This window comes from Eumetopias jubatus, unplaced genomic scaffold (assembly GCF_037043125.1).
Source record: "Eumetopias jubatus isolate StellerSeaLion01/CBP00866 unplaced genomic scaffold, mEumJub1_p1.0 scaffold_4, whole genome shotgun sequence".
NCBI lineage: Eukaryota > Metazoa > Chordata > Mammalia > Carnivora > Otariidae > Eumetopias > Eumetopias jubatus.
This window is the reverse complement of record NW_028274810.1, coordinates 4,038,641-4,055,491: the sequence shown is the minus strand read 5'-3', so window position 1 is coordinate 4,055,491 and position 16,851 is coordinate 4,038,641. Positions and strand designations below refer to the sequence as shown.

At 52.4% G+C, this 16,851-nt stretch overlaps 1 protein-coding gene across 2 annotated transcripts; it reads right to left on the bottom strand.

Annotated features, from left to right (window-relative positions):
* Window positions 1-927: 927 nt before the first annotated feature.
* On the bottom strand, window positions 928-16,180 carry ANKRD35 (ankyrin repeat domain 35). 2 transcript variants are annotated; one of them, XM_028088376.2, is made up of 13 exons: window positions 16,142-16,180; window positions 10,790-10,920; window positions 9,928-10,016; window positions 9,510-9,574; window positions 8,642-8,699; window positions 8,380-8,450; window positions 7,966-8,072; window positions 7,118-7,305; window positions 6,467-6,504; window positions 4,318-6,300; window positions 2,651-2,740; window positions 1,586-1,651; window positions 928-1,013 (listed from the first exon to the last, which is right to left on the bottom strand). In XM_028088376.2, the coding sequence occupies exons 1-13, from the start codon at window positions 16,178-16,180 to the stop codon at window positions 951-953; spliced, it is 2,988 nt and encodes a 995-aa protein (XP_027944177.1). In that variant the 3' UTR covers window positions 928-950. The 2 variants fall into 2 exon arrangements, with proteins under 2 accessions (XP_027944177.1, XP_027944178.1); XM_028088377.2 differs by lacking the exons at window positions 9,928-10,016; window positions 10,790-10,920 and having other exon boundaries at window positions 9,510-9,536; window positions 16,148-16,180.
* Window positions 16,181-16,851: the final 671 nt, after the last annotated feature.

Below are 16,851 nucleotides of genomic sequence, written 5' to 3'. Positions count from 1 at the left end.
TTTCAGGTATATGCACTACAATATAAAGTGTATTTCTTACTGTGGATCATAATCAAAGTTTGAAAGCTGCTGACTTTTGGGGCCATTTGTGATCAAAAAGGAATGAGAATGAAAAAGATTCTTTCCCTCACTCCCCTTTAAGCAGAGAAAACCATGACACCCAACACCACACTGTCTCCTTTATTTCCATAGAGCTGGCCTCCATGTGCACCTCCTCTGGTCTCATCAGTGCTGATTCCAGGCTTCAGGTTCTCAGGTCTGCGGTCCATAATGTCAGGTGAAACCCCACGCCCCCATCCCCACCACCTCCCCCCACCGCCCCGCCCTCCTCCACAGCCTGGTGGAGCCTCTGGCAACCAGGGACGCTCTTACTCCCTGAAAGAAGAAATTCAAGGGTGAAATGCACACACTTCCACCTCCTCGGCGTCCTCCCACCCATGCCAAACCACAAAAGGGGATCTCACCCAGCTGGACAGGAAAAGACAGCCACGTGCTCAGGGGCAGCAAGAAGAGCCGGGGGTGACTACCCTCTGAATGAATGGTGTGTGAGTGAAGGAGAGAGTCTGGGCTTCATAGAGTCCCACCCTGGCAAACAACTTTTTACCACTCTGCCACCGTGGCTGCCTCTAGCCTGGGCCTTAGGAGAGCCGCTCAGCAAGTCTTTTCAGTCCCCGTCATCCCACATCAGCCCCCTTCAGTCTGCCTGCTCCCTGATTCCTGCCTCCACCCAGGGAATCCCCAGACTGTGTCTTCTCGACCGACCTCACTTCAAATGCTTCACGCCCCACAGAGCTCTCCAGGGTCAGCCTCCACCGCATGGGGCAAAAGGAGACTCCAAGCCCCATCCCTAAGCCTATTTTCCCAAGTCCTTTCTCCAGGCTCCTTCCCTCATCACCCTCACCCACAACTCACCAAAGAGAACTCGCACGTCCCTCAGGGCACCGGCTGCCTCACTCCGCCTGGATGCTGAGGATGCGCAGCAAGATATTGTACACGTCTTGTTCCATGTAGCCCTGTAAGTGGGAGGAAGGAAAGAAAGGGAGATGAAGAACAGGAAATGAGGAGAGACAGGCAAGGGAACCTTCTGTGGTTTAGTGGAATGCTATTTCCTCTGTGCCCCGGTGTACAGTGTATAGACTTCTCTACGGCTGTCTCCTAGTCTTTACAAGGAAGATAATGATGTCTACTTGCCGGCACTGCTGTGAAGGTTAAAAAACAATGAACATGAAGCAGAGCACTTGATAGACAACAAGTGTTCGATTCTTTGTAGTTATCATTCTTCCTAATAAAGGAGCAAGCCACCCATCTCTTCTTCCTCGGTGAGGGATAATTTAGCTCAGGATGAAACAGTAAAGGCGTAAGGGACAGGAAAAGGCCTTCCAGCGGACCAGGGGTCTGACAAGGAGGGGCAAACAGCTCTCCCCCCTCACATTCATTGATCTATTGAATGAGATCCAGAGACCTGGCACTGGAACGTCTAAAGTTCAGGTTTCCATGAAATGACAGGTATATTCAGGCAAGAGGAGGGATCCCAAACGCAACACCCCCCGCCCAGTGCACTGTCTCTACCTCCTTCCGTGCTCACCTGAGCCGCATTCAGCAGATGGTTCCTATAGGTGGAGATGATCTCTTCGTGGTTCTTCTGGGAATCCTGGGAGTGAGCATCAATGAGAGATCATGTGCCCACCCTAGCACACCTACCCTGACATACACACACACACACACACCCCAGCATGAGGAACAATAGAATGAAGTGGTCAGCTGCTGGTGGGGATGCAAACTGGTACAGACACTCTGGAAAACAGTATGGAGGTTCCTGAAAAAGTTAAAAATAGAACTACCCTAGGACCCGGCAATCACCGCACTACTAGGTATTTATCCAAAGGATACAAACATAGTGATTCGAAGAGGCACATGCACCCCACTGTTTATAGCAGCAATGTTCACAATAGCCAAACTATGGAAAGAGCCCAGACGTCCATCCATCTACAGATGAATGGGTAAAGATGTGTGTTATATATATATATATGCACACATATATATAAAACAGAATATTACTCAGCCATCAAAAAGAATGAAATCTTGCCATTTGCGACAAAGTGGATGGAACTAGAGGGTATTACGCTAAGCGAAATAAGTCATTCAGAGAAAGACAAGTATCATATGATCTCACTGATATGAGGAATTTGAGAAACAAGACAGAGGATCATAGGGGAAGGGAAGGGAAAATAAAATAAGATAAATACAGAGAGGGAGGCAAACCATAAGAGACTCTTAACTGTAGGAAACAAACTGAGGGTTGCCGGAGGGGAGATCGGTGGGGGGATGGGGTAACTGGGTGATGAGCATTAAGGAGGGCACTTGATGGAATGAGCACTGGGTGTTCTATGCAACTGATGAATCACTAAATTCGACTCCTGAAACTAATAATACACTATATGTTAACTAAATTGAATTTAAGTAAAAATTTAAAAAAAAGAATGAAGTTGTCAGCTATGCCAGGTAGGCTCCCTTGGCCCACCACTGGCCCAGCCTGGACCACTGCCTGGCCAGGCCTCTACAGTTCCCAGAATCTTTCCCACACACACATCACTTCCATTGGCCACCCTCTTCTCTAGCCATGTCTACTTCCCCGAGGGCCAGAACATACCTGCAGCTGCAGGGCAAGGCGAGCATTTTCTCCCCGAACTGCTAAGACCTCCTCTGAAAGTTGCTCCAGCTTCTTCAACAATTCCTTGATCTGACGCCACAAGGAAAGAAAGGGAACCGATGAGGCCCAAGTCTTTTCCCACCCCAATACCACCCAGGGTCAAGGTCAGCTTCCTTTTAGTGGGTAATATATATGCCATACATATATACATACATGTAAATATATGCCAGATATTTTTACACACATTGTCTCAATTAATACTCAAGACAGCTCTTCTTCTGTTCTGAGAAGAACAATGCTTCACTGAGGGAAGTATTAGTATCCACATTTTGTAGATAAGGAGACTGAGTTAAGTAACTTGTCAAAATCATGCAGCTAATAAGTAATGAAATAATGATCTGAACCAAGATCTCTTTGAATTCATGGTCCATGCTCCTAAGTCTGTAGTGGATCCTGACCTACTTGTGGCTCTGCTGACCACTGAGAAATAGAGATGGGTTTTGTTTTTGTGGTGTGAGGCTGAGGCACAAACTTGATTAATGATAACCAGCAGTAATAGGAATGGTGGCAGTAGGAATTATAAAACCAGCTAACTTTTATTTATTGAGTGCTTACCATTTGCCAAAAATCAATTTGAGTATTTTAAATATAATGTCTTATTAATGTAATCTTCCTGACCAACCTATCATTATCCCCATATTATAGAAGAGAAAACTTAGGCTTAGATGAGACTTGGAGGCTTTGGAGAACTCACCCAAGATCAAGCAGTAAGTTTTGAAACTGAATTTCAAATCCAAACAATGTCAGACTACACTATTTTCTTTTGCCCGTTTGTCTACCTCATCTTTTCCTTCAACACCAACACAAAATTCCTCCTTTCTTTAATTAGCCCCACCCCACGCTGATTGCTATTCTGTATAACATTCCTTCTATTTGCCTGCCCTCTATATTATGCAAAACATATACTCCCTATATTTTTAAATCATTCTACATTTGACCATGTGCACAACTTTTAATAAGACATCTGATTTCATTCGTTTTATAGGTGGTTCTAAAATTACTAAATTCATTCGTAAATGGACTTCTGGAGCAATCATTGGGAAGCTCAGGTTTCTAACACAGTGGTTTTCAAATGGTTTTATTTGCTTTGGGGTTCTCTTTGCCAATGGAAATCTTCTGTAGGACTCGCTCTCATTGGAGTGGGAGGGGAGAAGGGGAGCTACAGCCTAGTCTACTTTTCTAACCCCATCAGCCACCCCACCCCCCCACCCCCCAGTTACCTCTCCAGAACCCGAGCAAAACCCCAGCCACCCATCACATTATCAGGCCTCTTCCTGGGCTAGTGGACTCTTTAAGTGAACGTGCTAATAAACCATAGTACTCCAGGGCAGTAGCTAGCTAGCTCGGACCCCACTGCTTCTGAACCCTGAATCCCAAATCGTAATACTTAAGCCCCTTTCTCTCTTCTGTTTACTCCTTAGCCTCACCTCCGATCTCAACCCCAAATCCCTGTGACCGGGGAGTGGTGATGGTCCTTGCACACAGCGGTCCTCGCCAATGACTGCCGCTCTGTGAAAGGTATTAAGCTGACTAAACGAAGATCGATGCAGGTGAGCAACCCCCTAAACGCCCGGACACTTTCCCCGCTGGCTGCCTGGCCGGCTCACCTTGGCCTCTTTGTCCCGGCAAGCCACGATGAGGTGGTCCACCTTGTCTTTGAACTGCTCGGCGGTCTTCTCAAACTGCTGGGAGCGCGCGCGCATCTCGGCGGCCTGGCGCTCCTGCTCGGCGGCGCGCGCCGCCAGGTCCCCGCTGCGGCGGCGCTCCTCAGCCACCGCCTCGCGCAGCGCCCCCATCTCCCGGCACGCCGCGTTGTACTTCTCCAGCAGAGCCTTCAGCTCCTGGCCCCAAGCCTGGGCCTGGGCCACCAGCGAGCCCCGAGTTTTCTCGTGCTGCCGCAGGCCGGCCGCCTCCCGGGCGCGCAGCTCGGCCACTTCCTCGGTGGCCTGGTAGAGCAGCTGCTTCAGCTTCGCGATCTCCTGGCTCTTCCCGCTCATCGTGGCCTGGACGGCCCGCAGCTCTTCCTCCAGCTTCCCCAGGTCTTGCTCCAGAGCGGCCACCTGGGGGGGTGCTGGGGCCTCCGACAAGGTGCCCGGCTGCCCGCGTGGGGCGGGGGGCCCCCGCAGCTGCTGGTTCTCCTCCTCCAGGCGAGCCAGCGCCTTCCGGGCCTCGCGGTGCCGCTCCACCAGGGCGCCGATGCCGGCCTGCAGCTCCTCCAGGCGCTCCGCCGCCGCGCGCCCCGCGCCCCCCTTGCCCACCAGGTCTGGCGGCAGGGAGTCCCACAGCCCTTGGAGGCCACTGCTCTGGGAGGCCAGGCGCTTCCGCAGCTTCTCGGTGGCCTCCTTCTCCATGGCCAGCTCATCCATCAGCAGCCCCACACTCCGCCGCAGCTGCTGCAGCTGGACCTGCGCCTCTGGCTTGGGAACGAAATCCCGCTGTAGCCGCTGGCTCAGGGACTGCAGCTCCCCCTGCAACCGCTGCCTCTCCTGCCCCAGCTCTCCGAGCTCCTCCAGCAAGTTACCGTTGCTCCGCCTCAGGGCTGCCACCTCCTTCTCCAGCTGTCCCTTTGCCGGACCTCCTCCGGGCATCCGTTCCCCTCCAGGGGCCCCCAGAGGCTCTCCGCGGGCCCCAGGAGCCCTCTTCTCCCTCCCTTCATTCTCTCTGGGGAGGGTCGCTGGGCCTGCCTTTGGGGCTCCCGGTCGGGGCTCCTGGGCAGGGGCCTGTAATCCTGCCTTTGCCCGATCCAGCCTCACCAGCACCTGCTCCAGCCTGGCCTCCATCTTCTCCCAGGCAGCTGCTGCCGCCTCAGCCCGCGGCGTGCCCAGAGCCCCCTCCAGGACGGGTCTGGACAAAGCCCCCCAGGCAGCATCCTTTTCTCGCCACACGGCAGCCAGCTCCTCACTCAGTTGTAGCAGGAGCCCGGTTGTGGCTGCCCCCGGCTCGGCCACTGCTCCCGTCGCGTCAGCCCCTGGCGCCTGGGGCCTCTCTTTCTGACTGGCCAGGGGCTTGTCAGTATGCTCAGGCCCTGGGGCCTGTCCCCCGCTGCTGCTCAGCTGCTGTCCTGTGGCTCTCCCAGCGGTCTCACACCTTGGGCTCTGGGGTGCCTCTTGGTCTTCTGGCTGGAACCTTCCGCAGCCTTCATGCTGAGTCGCCCCTGAGACTGAATCCTCAGCCTTCTTAGATGCTGATACCAGCCTGGCTGCCCACTGCTGCTTCCTTAGCTCTTGAATGCGCTCGGCCAGCAGGCCCAAGGGACAGCCCTGCTCCATGCCGTCTCCCCCGGGCCGGGCCCTAGAGCCCGGCCCTCCCGGAGCTCCAGGCTCTTGAGACAGGAGGAGCCCCAGCTCCTGCACCTGCTCTCGAATCTGGTTCTCCAGGCCCAGGTAGGCTGCGGCTTGAGCCTTCGCCTCTTCAGTCTTTCGCACTAGCTCCTGCTCCAACTGAGAAACCTTTCTCTGCTCCTCTTCATACCTCCACTTCCACTCATCTGAGCGTGGGTCTTCCTCTTCCTCTTCCTCCTGCTCCTCCTGGGGCTCGGCTCTCCCCGGGCTCTTAGGTGGAGAACCCAACCGAGGCTCAGATGGAGAGGCCTACATAGAAAAAGGAACAGTGAACAAAAGGCAGGCAGCTAGCCTAGCCCCAGGGAGGCCTTTCTTCTCTCAGACTATCTCGAAGCCCCCAAGGATCACTACCTGGGGAAGACCCCGGTGGGACAGCCTGGGGTGGGGCGGAAGCAAAAGGCACATACGGGCTCACCTGGGAGGCAAGATCTGGATGTTGAACAAGCCCCTGACCTATATGAAAGAAACATGGGGAAAACACTTTATCTTCAGACTTTTTCTGAGAGGAAGAGTCCCCCAGTGTGATGACCCTTCCCACACATGTCTTTGTGGTGCCGGGAGCCACCCCTGTTGAATGGGTCCCCAAGTATCTAGCATCCTTGGTTCCCTTATCCCAGAGATGGGCCGGCTCATTCCATATTGTTTGCTCACTCATTTGTTGGACTCTGTGCCAGGCATTGGTGGGCACCAGGACCTCAGTGGTGAGCAAAACAGCAGTGGCCTGTCATCTGAGGGGTTCCCAGTCTAGTAGGGGAGATGGAGAGTGACCAGCAAACCATACAAATAGATACACAATTACCGCTCACAAATGCTAGCTAGCAGTAGTATGAGCCAGAGTTGCCTTCAGGGGGAGACGAGGCTGCTTTAAGGCATTTTGTGACCAGGCTTTTGGGAATTTGGGGCCATTTCACAGTAGCAGCAATAAATAAGTTAAACTCTCAACTAAAGTGACACTTATTTGTCAGAGGGATTATTTTTTATGGGAATAAAAGGCATTCTAAGAAGCTTCTTGGATCTTAAGGCTGTCAAGGAGAATTTTGAAGTCACAAAAGGGACTGGGCTTTACCTCCCCGCTGCCCCTGCCGGTTCAGAGCCTGCCGCAGTAGCCGGCACAGCACCCCGTCTTGTGTGCGGAGAGCATAATGCAGAGCGTGGTGCCCCATGCTGTCCGCTGCCCCTGCATCCGCTCCGTGGCTCAGGAGCAGTTCGGCCACCTCCGCGCTGCCTTTCTCACAGGCCAGGATCAGAGCCGATCTGTGGGTTGGGACAAATCTGGGCATAGGCTTTCCCCCAGAAATCCAGCAGTGCTGCTTCCAGAAATCCTACTGACAGAGCCCGATCTCACTCCATGTGGCGAGGAGAACCACAGACCCATGCCAGCCAACGGCAGAGCGTTAGACCAGACCAGACCAGAACTTTTCAAATGCCCTGCCTTGGAGCTGCAACATCAGAAAGCCGGGGGCCAAGTAAAAGGGCTCTCTTTTCATCTTTTACATATTGAGGTTCTGCATAAATTCTTTATTGGAAAAAGGATTCCATGGCTTAGAAGATAGTTTGAAAACCAGTACACTGAACTAATGGATCCAGAAGTATTGATTCTACTTCCAGAGTCATCTATGCTGGGAAGATGGTGGTGGGAGCAGCCGAATAGGAAAGTCTAAGGAAAACTTTCTCAACTCCGCAAGAGGAAAAGTGCAAAGTAGCAGGCAGCTCTTCCAAACAACTGCTTGTAAGGAAGGAGGTTCCCAAGAAAACAGAAACCAATCTTTCTTCCGCAAAACACACACACACACACACACGTGTGCACCCATACACATGCACACACATGCCCATACGCACGCACACACTTGCCCAGTGGCTCATTTCTAGAGTGGTCAATGTCTGGCTTTGGGCTGGGGAGATGGGAAGGCTCACTTGTCGTCCTTGTCTGTGACATTAACTCGGGCACCTCTCTGCAGTAGCTGTGAGCAGATAGCTGTGTGACCACCCAGCGAGGCAATCATCAGGGGTGTCCGTCCGTCCTGCACAAATTGTGGGAAGGGAGTTCATGAGGAGCCAGGGGGAGCCAGGGGCTTGACAATTCTACCAACTGCCCTCTTCTGACACCTCTTCAGAAAAAAAGCCCAGATCCAGGGGCTAAATGCTGTTTTCTGAAAGGTTCGAAGCTCTCCAGAAGATAAGGCCTAACCTCTCCGCGAGGAGAAGGAGGGGGAGCAGGGGGAAGAAGAAAGAGGGGGTGTGCACAACCCCCGGTCCCAGAGCTTAGCCAGTCAAGCTCAGAGAGAGCAACAGCCTCGCCCGGCAGGGCCCTGCCCAGCTGACACTCACGTTATCTAGGACATCCAGGAAGGCTTCATGGTCACACAGCAGGAGCACACTTGAGGCACAGCCAGAGGAGGCTGGGAGGGTTGAGGGATGATAGGGTTAAGGAGAAGCAGGAAGGACACCTAGTCAGACTATGACCCAGCATTCCCTCCAACCATTTCAGCAGTCAGCCCCGGCTTGCCCTGCTTGCCAAACGTCGTCCTCCCCTCCCTTTCCGCCCCATGGTCCCTGCAGCCCTGTGTCCCAGCGGGCCCCTGGCACACACCTGCCCAGTGCAACGGACTACGATTTTCTGCATCCACAGCATCTTCATTGGCACCATGCTGCAAACAGCCACAAAGGGAAGCAGCATGGGGCATGGCGGTCCCGTCCTTATCCCATCCCCCTCCCTGCTGGCTCACCAACTTCCACAGTACCACAGGGAAGGGAAGGAGGACCGTGGCTCTGGCTAACTACTAGGCAAGCCCAGTCCACTCCTTGCAGATGATAGGCAGCCTTGAATTTCAGCCCCTGTTCTTAAACCTACGGCCTAAGAAAAATCAGATTATAGACAAATAAGCATCTTAGGGAAAGGGACACCTGAGTCCAGGCGTGGTACTTTAGGATACGAATTGGGGAACTTGGAAAGGTCAGGGAAGAACAAAAGCAGAACAGCCCTTTGCCCAGTGGCCTGTTGAACTGTGCCTTTTGTGCATTTGGAGACCGGTTTATAGATTGCCTGCGTGTCATTTCACATATATATTTCTCTTAGTGCTCCTAGACTGCAAGCTCCGTAAAAGCAGACAGTGGAAGTTTGCATTAATTTAAACACCTCTGGCCTCCTTCCACCTGCCCAGCCACTCAGCACTTGGTCCACGTAGGGGCTCTGCCAAAGGCATATGGATGACTGGCCAGCAGTCCCCGGGAGCTCTGCTTTATGACCTGCCCTCAAGGGCCACCTTAAGCGTGGTATCCGCACATAGTAGGTGTTACATAAATGTCTGTGAATTGATGAGTACAGGATTACCACCTCTCTTACTGGGGATGAGAGCGGTCCATCTGACCAAAGATTGCATGTGACTACAAAACCAAGTTAGAAGATTCTGGGCCCCCTTCTTCCCTTCACGAAAGCAGTATGGAGAGGTTGCTCTTACCTGCAGCAGGACTTTGACACATTGTGGCTGGCAAGAGATGGTGGCCAGGTGCAGGGCAGTGCTTCCTGGAAAGAGAAAGAGGGGGAGATCGAAGGTGGGTGGCCCCATGCATGCCAGTGACTCACAGGGAGGGAAGGCAAGAGACGCACAGATAATCAGGGGGAGATTAGAGAGAGAAGCTCTCAGCCCCACAGGGCCAGAAATTCCTGTTCCCCGAGTGCCTGGTACCTGCAGTAGAGGTGCGAGCAGAGGTGAGGTCAAGCCAGCTTGCAGGGAGGGGAGCCCTAGAAGGATGCTGGCCAGACCTGATGAGGAGAGAAGTGGGGGGCTACAGTTGGAACCTCCAGGAGCTGGCCCCCACCACGGCTGCTATAAAGGGAGAGGCCCACCACGGGGCCCAGCGCGCAGGCTAACTCACCGTCCCCATTCTTGCTGTTGATGTCAGCCCCGTTTGCCAGCAGTATAGTTAGACATTCTGTCAGGCCTTTGGAGGCTGCCAAATGGAACCTGCCAGAATCAAGGCCAAGGAGCAGAAGGATGAGGGGACCAGGAGATGAGGGATACGAGAATCTTCATAAGCACTGCCTGCTATGCTCCTTCACCCCAAAGCCAATCCCAAAAGCAGACAAGGAAGTTCCCCTAGTCTGACTTCCTGAGGAAAAGGCTCTGTGGCTTACTGTCACAAAGCCAGAGGAGGCTGGAAACAAAGACAGAAATAAGAGCTACACAGGTCTCAAGCAACCTAGACTATTGCACGGGTGTCCACGGAACACATAACTACCTGTTGCTCTCACCACATGACCCTTAACAGACTGGACTGTCATAGGAGGAGGCAGCCAGAGCAGAGCAGAAGGCTGGACATTGGAAGGGACAAGGGAAAATATCCGTCTCGTCCTAATCACTCCGTCTAGCCCTGTGATGCTCATGGCCACTCCCACTTTGTTCCTAACTTCCCAAACTACACACCCTCCTACTTGTGCAATAAATAAACACTGTATTTAATGAATGTACCAGTTTTCTGTTTGTTTCATGGGCTTTATGTCCTTTTTTTTTTGCCAGTCTTGTCAATCTGGGCTGTGAGACGGGTCAGACTAAGAGACAATATCTCTTCCCTCACTGTGTGCAGCACTTGATACGTAGCAAACACTGATGGATACGCTTGCAGATTAAGACAAAAAGGGCTCTGGGGTTGTAGGCCTTCCCAGTCCTACCTTATATTGGGATTTAAGGCTTTTAATGGGAACCACATATCTGGGGGGGGCTTGGGAGGGCTCACTTACGGGGACTGGCCATTTGAGTTCAGCTTGGTGGGTCGGGCCAACTTCCTCGAGGCCAGGGCTGCCACGCGCCCCACATCCCCCCGCTGCACCGCCTCCAGCAGCTTCTGATCACGGCGGTTCCATCTCTCCACCTGGTCCAGGCCATAGGTTGTGTGAACACAGGGGGCGGGGTTGGGGTGGAAAAAAGAAGGAAGGAGATGGTTAGGAAGCCCGGCAGGGGAAAAGGGACATCCGTATGCCACTGAGAAACTACCGCTGGTTATTGTCAGTCCTGGATCAAAAGGTACTTGGACTCCTGGATTAAAAATCATGTTCTAGTACTGAATGCACGGTATTTTAGATGTCCTTTTTTTTTTTTTTTAAATCATCATGTGATTATTGTTGTTAGATGCACAAGCTCAGAGCAATCCTAGCCGTGACGCCTTTCCCTTTTGCTCTCTAGGTCTTGCTGGAGCAAACTGAGCCACACTGACCACTCCCGATTGGGCTCACATTACCTCTCACCTCCCCAGGCTGCTCTGCTTCTTGTCCTCGGATTTATGAGAAATCAAGGCTCCTAGCTTCGCATTAGCTAGGAGTCCAAATACCCAGCCATACCATCTCTGCCTTTTGGCTTTGGGCCCTAAAACTAGGAGGGGAAGCAGAGTTTCTATTTTCCCATCTCGTGTCTATACCCTTTAGCTGGTTGGCCTTCCCTTTCCAAGGCACAACCACCTAAAGGCAAAGATAGGTCTCTAGCTAGGCCTGCAGAGGCAGAAGGAGGCAGCTCCCCTGCTCCTGCCTCCCCTGCCCTCCCTCCTCTTTTCCCTGCCAGGGAGCAGCTGTCCCAGGCAAAAGCCACACCCGGGCATGCATTGTTCTATCATTCCAGCTTGACTTCGGTGGGGGGTGGGGGGGTGGGAGGGGTGGGAGGTAATTACAATAATTGAGGTATCACAGGGCTTGAAAGAGGGCGGAGTAAAAACACCCAGGGCTGGAAAGTACAGAACAGCCTGGTTGGCTCCAGAGAGGGTAAGGGAAAGGAAGAAGGGATGCAAAAGTCTGTAGGATGGTGAAAAGGGTCCTGAATGGATATTATGTCAGCAGGCCTGAGTTCAGGGCCTGGGTCAGGTACTTTCTCAGCTCTGTGACCCAGGGTAAGCGATTGAACACCTCTGTGTCCTCATCTCTAACGTGGGAAATAATAACTACCTCGTCACGTTGTGAGCATTAAATGAGCTAACCTCATATAAGGTATATAAACTCTCTTCGTAAACTGGAAAAAGCCATACAAGTGTGTGGTATTCTCATAGCTGAACAGGAAGTGGTGAAGGATTGGTGGTGGCACTTTACGTTTTATGAGGTGTAATCTCCACAAGAAAGAGGCTTTGGGAGGAGGTGGAAAAAAATAGGGTCTACGGAAAAATAGCATCAAATAACTAATTTTCAAATACTGTTTACCTAGCCAGGGCAAATCATGTAGCAAAAACAGGGAAGATTTGAAATGCCCAAGCCATAAAATGATCTGGGGCTAGATGGATTCTAGGTAATACTTGTAATTCTTCACAGCCGTTTCCAGTGCTATTTCTTTTTTTTTTTTAATATTTTATTTATTTATTTGACAGAGAGAGGGAACACAAGCAGGGGGAGTGGGAGAGGGAGAAGCAGGCTTCCTGTGGAGCAGGGAGCCTGATGTGGGGCTCGATCCCAGGACGCCGGGATCATGACCTGAGCAGAAGGCAGACGCTTAACGACTGAGCCACCCAGGTGTCCCTCCATTGCTATTTCAATTAGCCTCTCAACATCCCTGGAAAGGAGTTGGGGCTGATATTATTGGATCTATTTGAAAGCAGAAGAAACTGAAGCACACTGAGGTTGGATAACTGTCCGGGGCCACACCACAAAATAGGGGCAAAATTGAGATTAGAACCCCGGCAACCTGGCGCCCAGTCCCAGTTCGCACCACCAGACCACACACACTACTACGGAGCTCTGGAAGAAGGTTTACTTATTACCATGTAAACAGTCTAAGAATGCCTCCAGGCCAAAGCCACCCACCCCCAGACGCTACTCCCTGCACAGAGAAGAGTCTCCAAACAGGTTAACTCTGAAAGGACAAAATAAGCCAAATGACTGCTCCATAAACCAAACAGACTCTGGGATCTAGGAACATGTCATCCCATGTCCCTTGGGGACCAGTTACCCTCAGAAAAAGCAGGAAGCTACAATTATGCCTCCACCGCAGGACACTGCCATCAGCTGACCTCAATCTGAAATTCTCTGTTCAAAATCCAGGTTCTAACACTTCCTACCCTTGTGAATTTCGGCATGTAACAACTTCTCTGAACCTCAGTTCCCTAATGATATGACAGGCCACAAAGCACCTAACATTGTCTGCCACATAGTCAGTGCACAATCCCCATCCTTCCCAGCCTTGCTGGGCACATTTTGGATGTGCCAGCAATTCTGGGTTCAGAATTCTCCATACAGGGGTGTGAGAGGAAGGGATCTTGCTCATATCAGCCAACGTATAACAAGCCAGGCTGTAGAGACAGTGAAGGTGCTTCTTAGCAATGTAGACACTTTTCTTTCCGGCTAGACAGCTCTAAATCCACCTGATGTATTTCCCATAATCATGTTCTACTAAGAGGAATTTCGAATAGGTGGAAGTTCGTCATGGCCAAACCTCTGCAGAGCTAGGGTGAAGAAGGACAGAGGGATGCTTCCAAACTCCAAGATCCATCCATTGCTCATCCCAGCACCTCAGAAAAGAGGCGCTGGGTTACCATCACAGCCTCCAGGGAGCAATCACCACATTAATCAGCAGACTCAAAAACAAGGATAAGCTTTGTATTTCTGTAGCCAAGACTAGGGGGCTTTTGTAGAACTAATTGCAGCCTCTCCTAATCTCTGGCTGTGTGCCTACAAGCATCCTATTGAGATGGAACACACCAACAGTAGAAAGAGAAAGAGTGAATACAGTTGTAGGACAGGTGAATGGAAACAGAAAGGCTGCCATAGAGGAACCAGGAGCTGACTCTCAGGTTTTTAGTTTTTTGGGTTTTTTTTTTTTAATGCAACTGACATTCCTCTAAGCTGATTCAAGTGCCAAATGTTTAAAGCTATTTTCTGGTCCACTTCCTACATAGGTAGAGTAAGCTAATATGTAAGACACCCTCAAAGGCATCCTCTATTTGACTAAAATAAAATGAGATCATAAGAGCTGTGTGTGTGTGTGTGTGTTCAGTCCTGATCTCAATCGAAGGACGCAGGGCTCCGGCCGGGAACCCAGGGGTGGGAGTGGAGGCAGGCAGGGGCAATACTCTGGCATGACTGGGAAGCCAGGCTTTGGGAGTGGCCAAGAAGGCTGTCACACTATTTCTCTGACAAACGGGTTCAGAGTGGTTAGCCACCCAGGGAGTGGAGGAATTTATCATAAGGGTGAGGAAGTTTCGGGAGGAAACAATTTGCAGCTGACACTGGCCTATTTTTAAGTTCTTTTCTATACCATCCTGACTGAGAAAACAGTTTTCTTTCCAACTAGATAGTTCTAAATCCACCTGATTTACTTCCTATAAGCTTGTTACACTAAAGAGAGTTTTGAATGGGTGGAAATTCTTCATGGCCAAAACTCTGTAGAGCTGGGGTGAAGAAAGGAGGGAGGGTTATTTCCAAATTCCAACATTCATTCCATTGCTCACTCCAGAACTTTGGAAAGACTGGAGACCAAGGATTGGAGAATCAGGAAGAATGAAATAATCTCCCCATTCCTAAGGGCAGGCAGACTCCACAGACCTGAAAGGGAAGGGCAATGCAGCGGACTTTCAGTCACTAGGGAAGGATCCGTGGGAATAAGAAAATCATTATCAGTTAAGACAGAGTCTGAGTTGCCTCAGTTTCTGGTACCTATACTAATCATCCAGTAAATGCATTTTGATTGGTTGATCTATGTGTGTGGAGACTATGTGAAGAAGCAATCACAAGTGGGACAAGGACAGGCCTCAACAGAGTTCCTACTCTTGCCTCATAGCGCGCTCACTTCCCAGCCTCTGTGGCCTGCCCTTGAAGAGTGTGAGCTGGGCATTTCTCATGTTTGCTTATGAATGACACCAGTAAATCGGGTTCGACTATGTAATATTCCCACAGGTCGTTGGCTACCTCACTTCTAAATGAGCCACAATCCCAATCTCCACAGAAAATGCCACCCCCAGATAGGAGGTCTCTCGATAAGAGATTTGCAGGGAAAAGACAGCTACATTCTCTCTCTGTGCCCCACCTTCTGTAATTGGCCTTGCATTGGGTTCTGGGAGAACGTGGGGAGTAGAGTGACTTCTCCGGGGAACTCGGAGTGCATCCACTCTACCCTCTTCTCCTACTGTCACCTTTCCCCCCAACTCAGCCCAGGGAGGCAGAGTACAAGCCCTAAGCAACTAGGTGAGGGTTTAGAATGAAGGAAGATTCCGGGGAGAAGCAGGCAGAAGGCCTTGACTGGCCCAAGAACCAGTCTGATAACCAGACACTGCAGTGAGCTGGCCAGGATGGATTCTGCAGGCAACTTACCCAGTTCCTTGGGGAGCGGCCAGCCAACTATGCCTCCTCTGCCAGGGCCTGTCAGGATGGGTGGACTGCAAGATTAACCCACAGAGAGCTGGCAGGAGGAGGTCGGGCGAAAGGGGGAAAAGTGGTGTGGTGTGGGACTACCACCGGGAAGAGAGGGGCAGAGGTTGATGGGGGGCAGGCGGAGGCTGCTGGTGTGGGAGCACCAGTTGGAAAGAGGGTTGGAGTGATGTCAGCCAGTGGTGCTGATGAGAGAACGGGAGTGGAAGGGGCATGGGGCGAGATGGGGGCAGGGACAGAGCAGACTATGAACCAGGGCTAGGGGAAGGCACGGGCCTGAGAGTTTGTTGGGCGGAGAGGAAACAACAGGGATAGAGCCCTACGGGAGGGCAGGATTGTGAGGACAGGTCAGGGCTGAAAATGGGGCCGTGGGGCAGGACTTGGGGCACAGAGCAGAATTTGGGGCTGAGCAGGGGCTGGGGATAGGGCAGATGCTTGGAGGTGTTCAGTACTGGGAGGGAGCAGAAGTAGACAGGGGCTGCAGGAAACATCTCAGGAGTTGGGGGTATACATGCTAGTAGGACAAGAAAGGGCCAACGGAAAGGAACGCGGGGAGGGCAGAGGTTAGGAAGGCAAGTCAGAGGCCAGGGACAGGGCCTTGAGGAAGGCAGGGCCGGCCGGCTGCATTGCGGGAGTGGAATCGCTGGAAAGACCCAGAAAGAGAAAAGGCGATGGTGCATGAAGACGGGACTCAAGACTTCTGTCACCGCAGGGCTCAGACCCCAGCCCCGTCCTCCCAGACATTTTGGCACCTACCGCCACCTGTGAGCTGGAGCAGGAGAAGAAGCGCTTCATGGCGGGGGCCGGGGCCACGGGGGGACGGGGACGCGCGGAGAGCGGGGCTACTGGTTCCCGAACCCACCGGACTAGGCTGCGGCTTTGAGAGAGCTGTCAAAAGCCAAGTGGGACCCGCCCCAGGACCCGCCTCAGGACCCGCCCCAGGACCCGCTGGGTTCAATCAGAAACAAGAGCCCGAGAACGGTGCTTAAAACTCCGCCCCTGGCCCTGCCCTAACTCTGACGTCGCAGAAGCAGAAAACCTGCAGTCTTTGGCTGCGACTTGGGCATGGTCTCAAAACCTCGCCCTCCCAAACCAAACCCGCCTCCAGCTCCAACCCACTCAGTAGGAGAAGGTACCACTCGGGCTCAGGCTAAAACCCCTCCCCCAGCCCCGCCCCTCCCCGCCGGTTCAGGCTGCGGCCCCGCCCCAGGCCCCCGCCCCCGCCCCGCCCCTCCAGGCGCCGCTACAGGAGGCGGGGTTCGCTGGGTGCGCTGGGGTCCTACCAACTGTCGCATTTAACCGCTGGTGACGACACTTTTATTATATCCAGAGACCTCTGGCCCGCTTAGTTACCTCTGCTTCCTTCCCCCACTTCCGGACCAAAAACCCAAGCACAGAAGAGGCTTTGAAGAGAGCTGTTTGGACACCAGGGGAGATTGTGGTGCAGAGCAGACGACTGAGAACGA

Excerpts from the sequence above, each read along its gene's own strand:
- ANKRD35 (XM_028088376.2), bottom strand. The coding sequence starts at position 16,180 with ATGAAGCGCTTCTTCTCCTGCTCCAGCTCACAGGTGGCG. Across the intron at positions 6,301-6,466 it reads ATCCAGATCTTGCCTCCCAG|GCCTCTCCATCTGAGCCTCG; the intron begins GTGAGCCCGTAT and ends TTTTCTATGTAG. Across the intron at positions 1,014-1,585 it reads ATCTGCTGAATGCGGCTCAG|GGCTACATGGAACAAGACGT; the intron begins GTGAGCACGGAA and ends TCCCACTTACAG.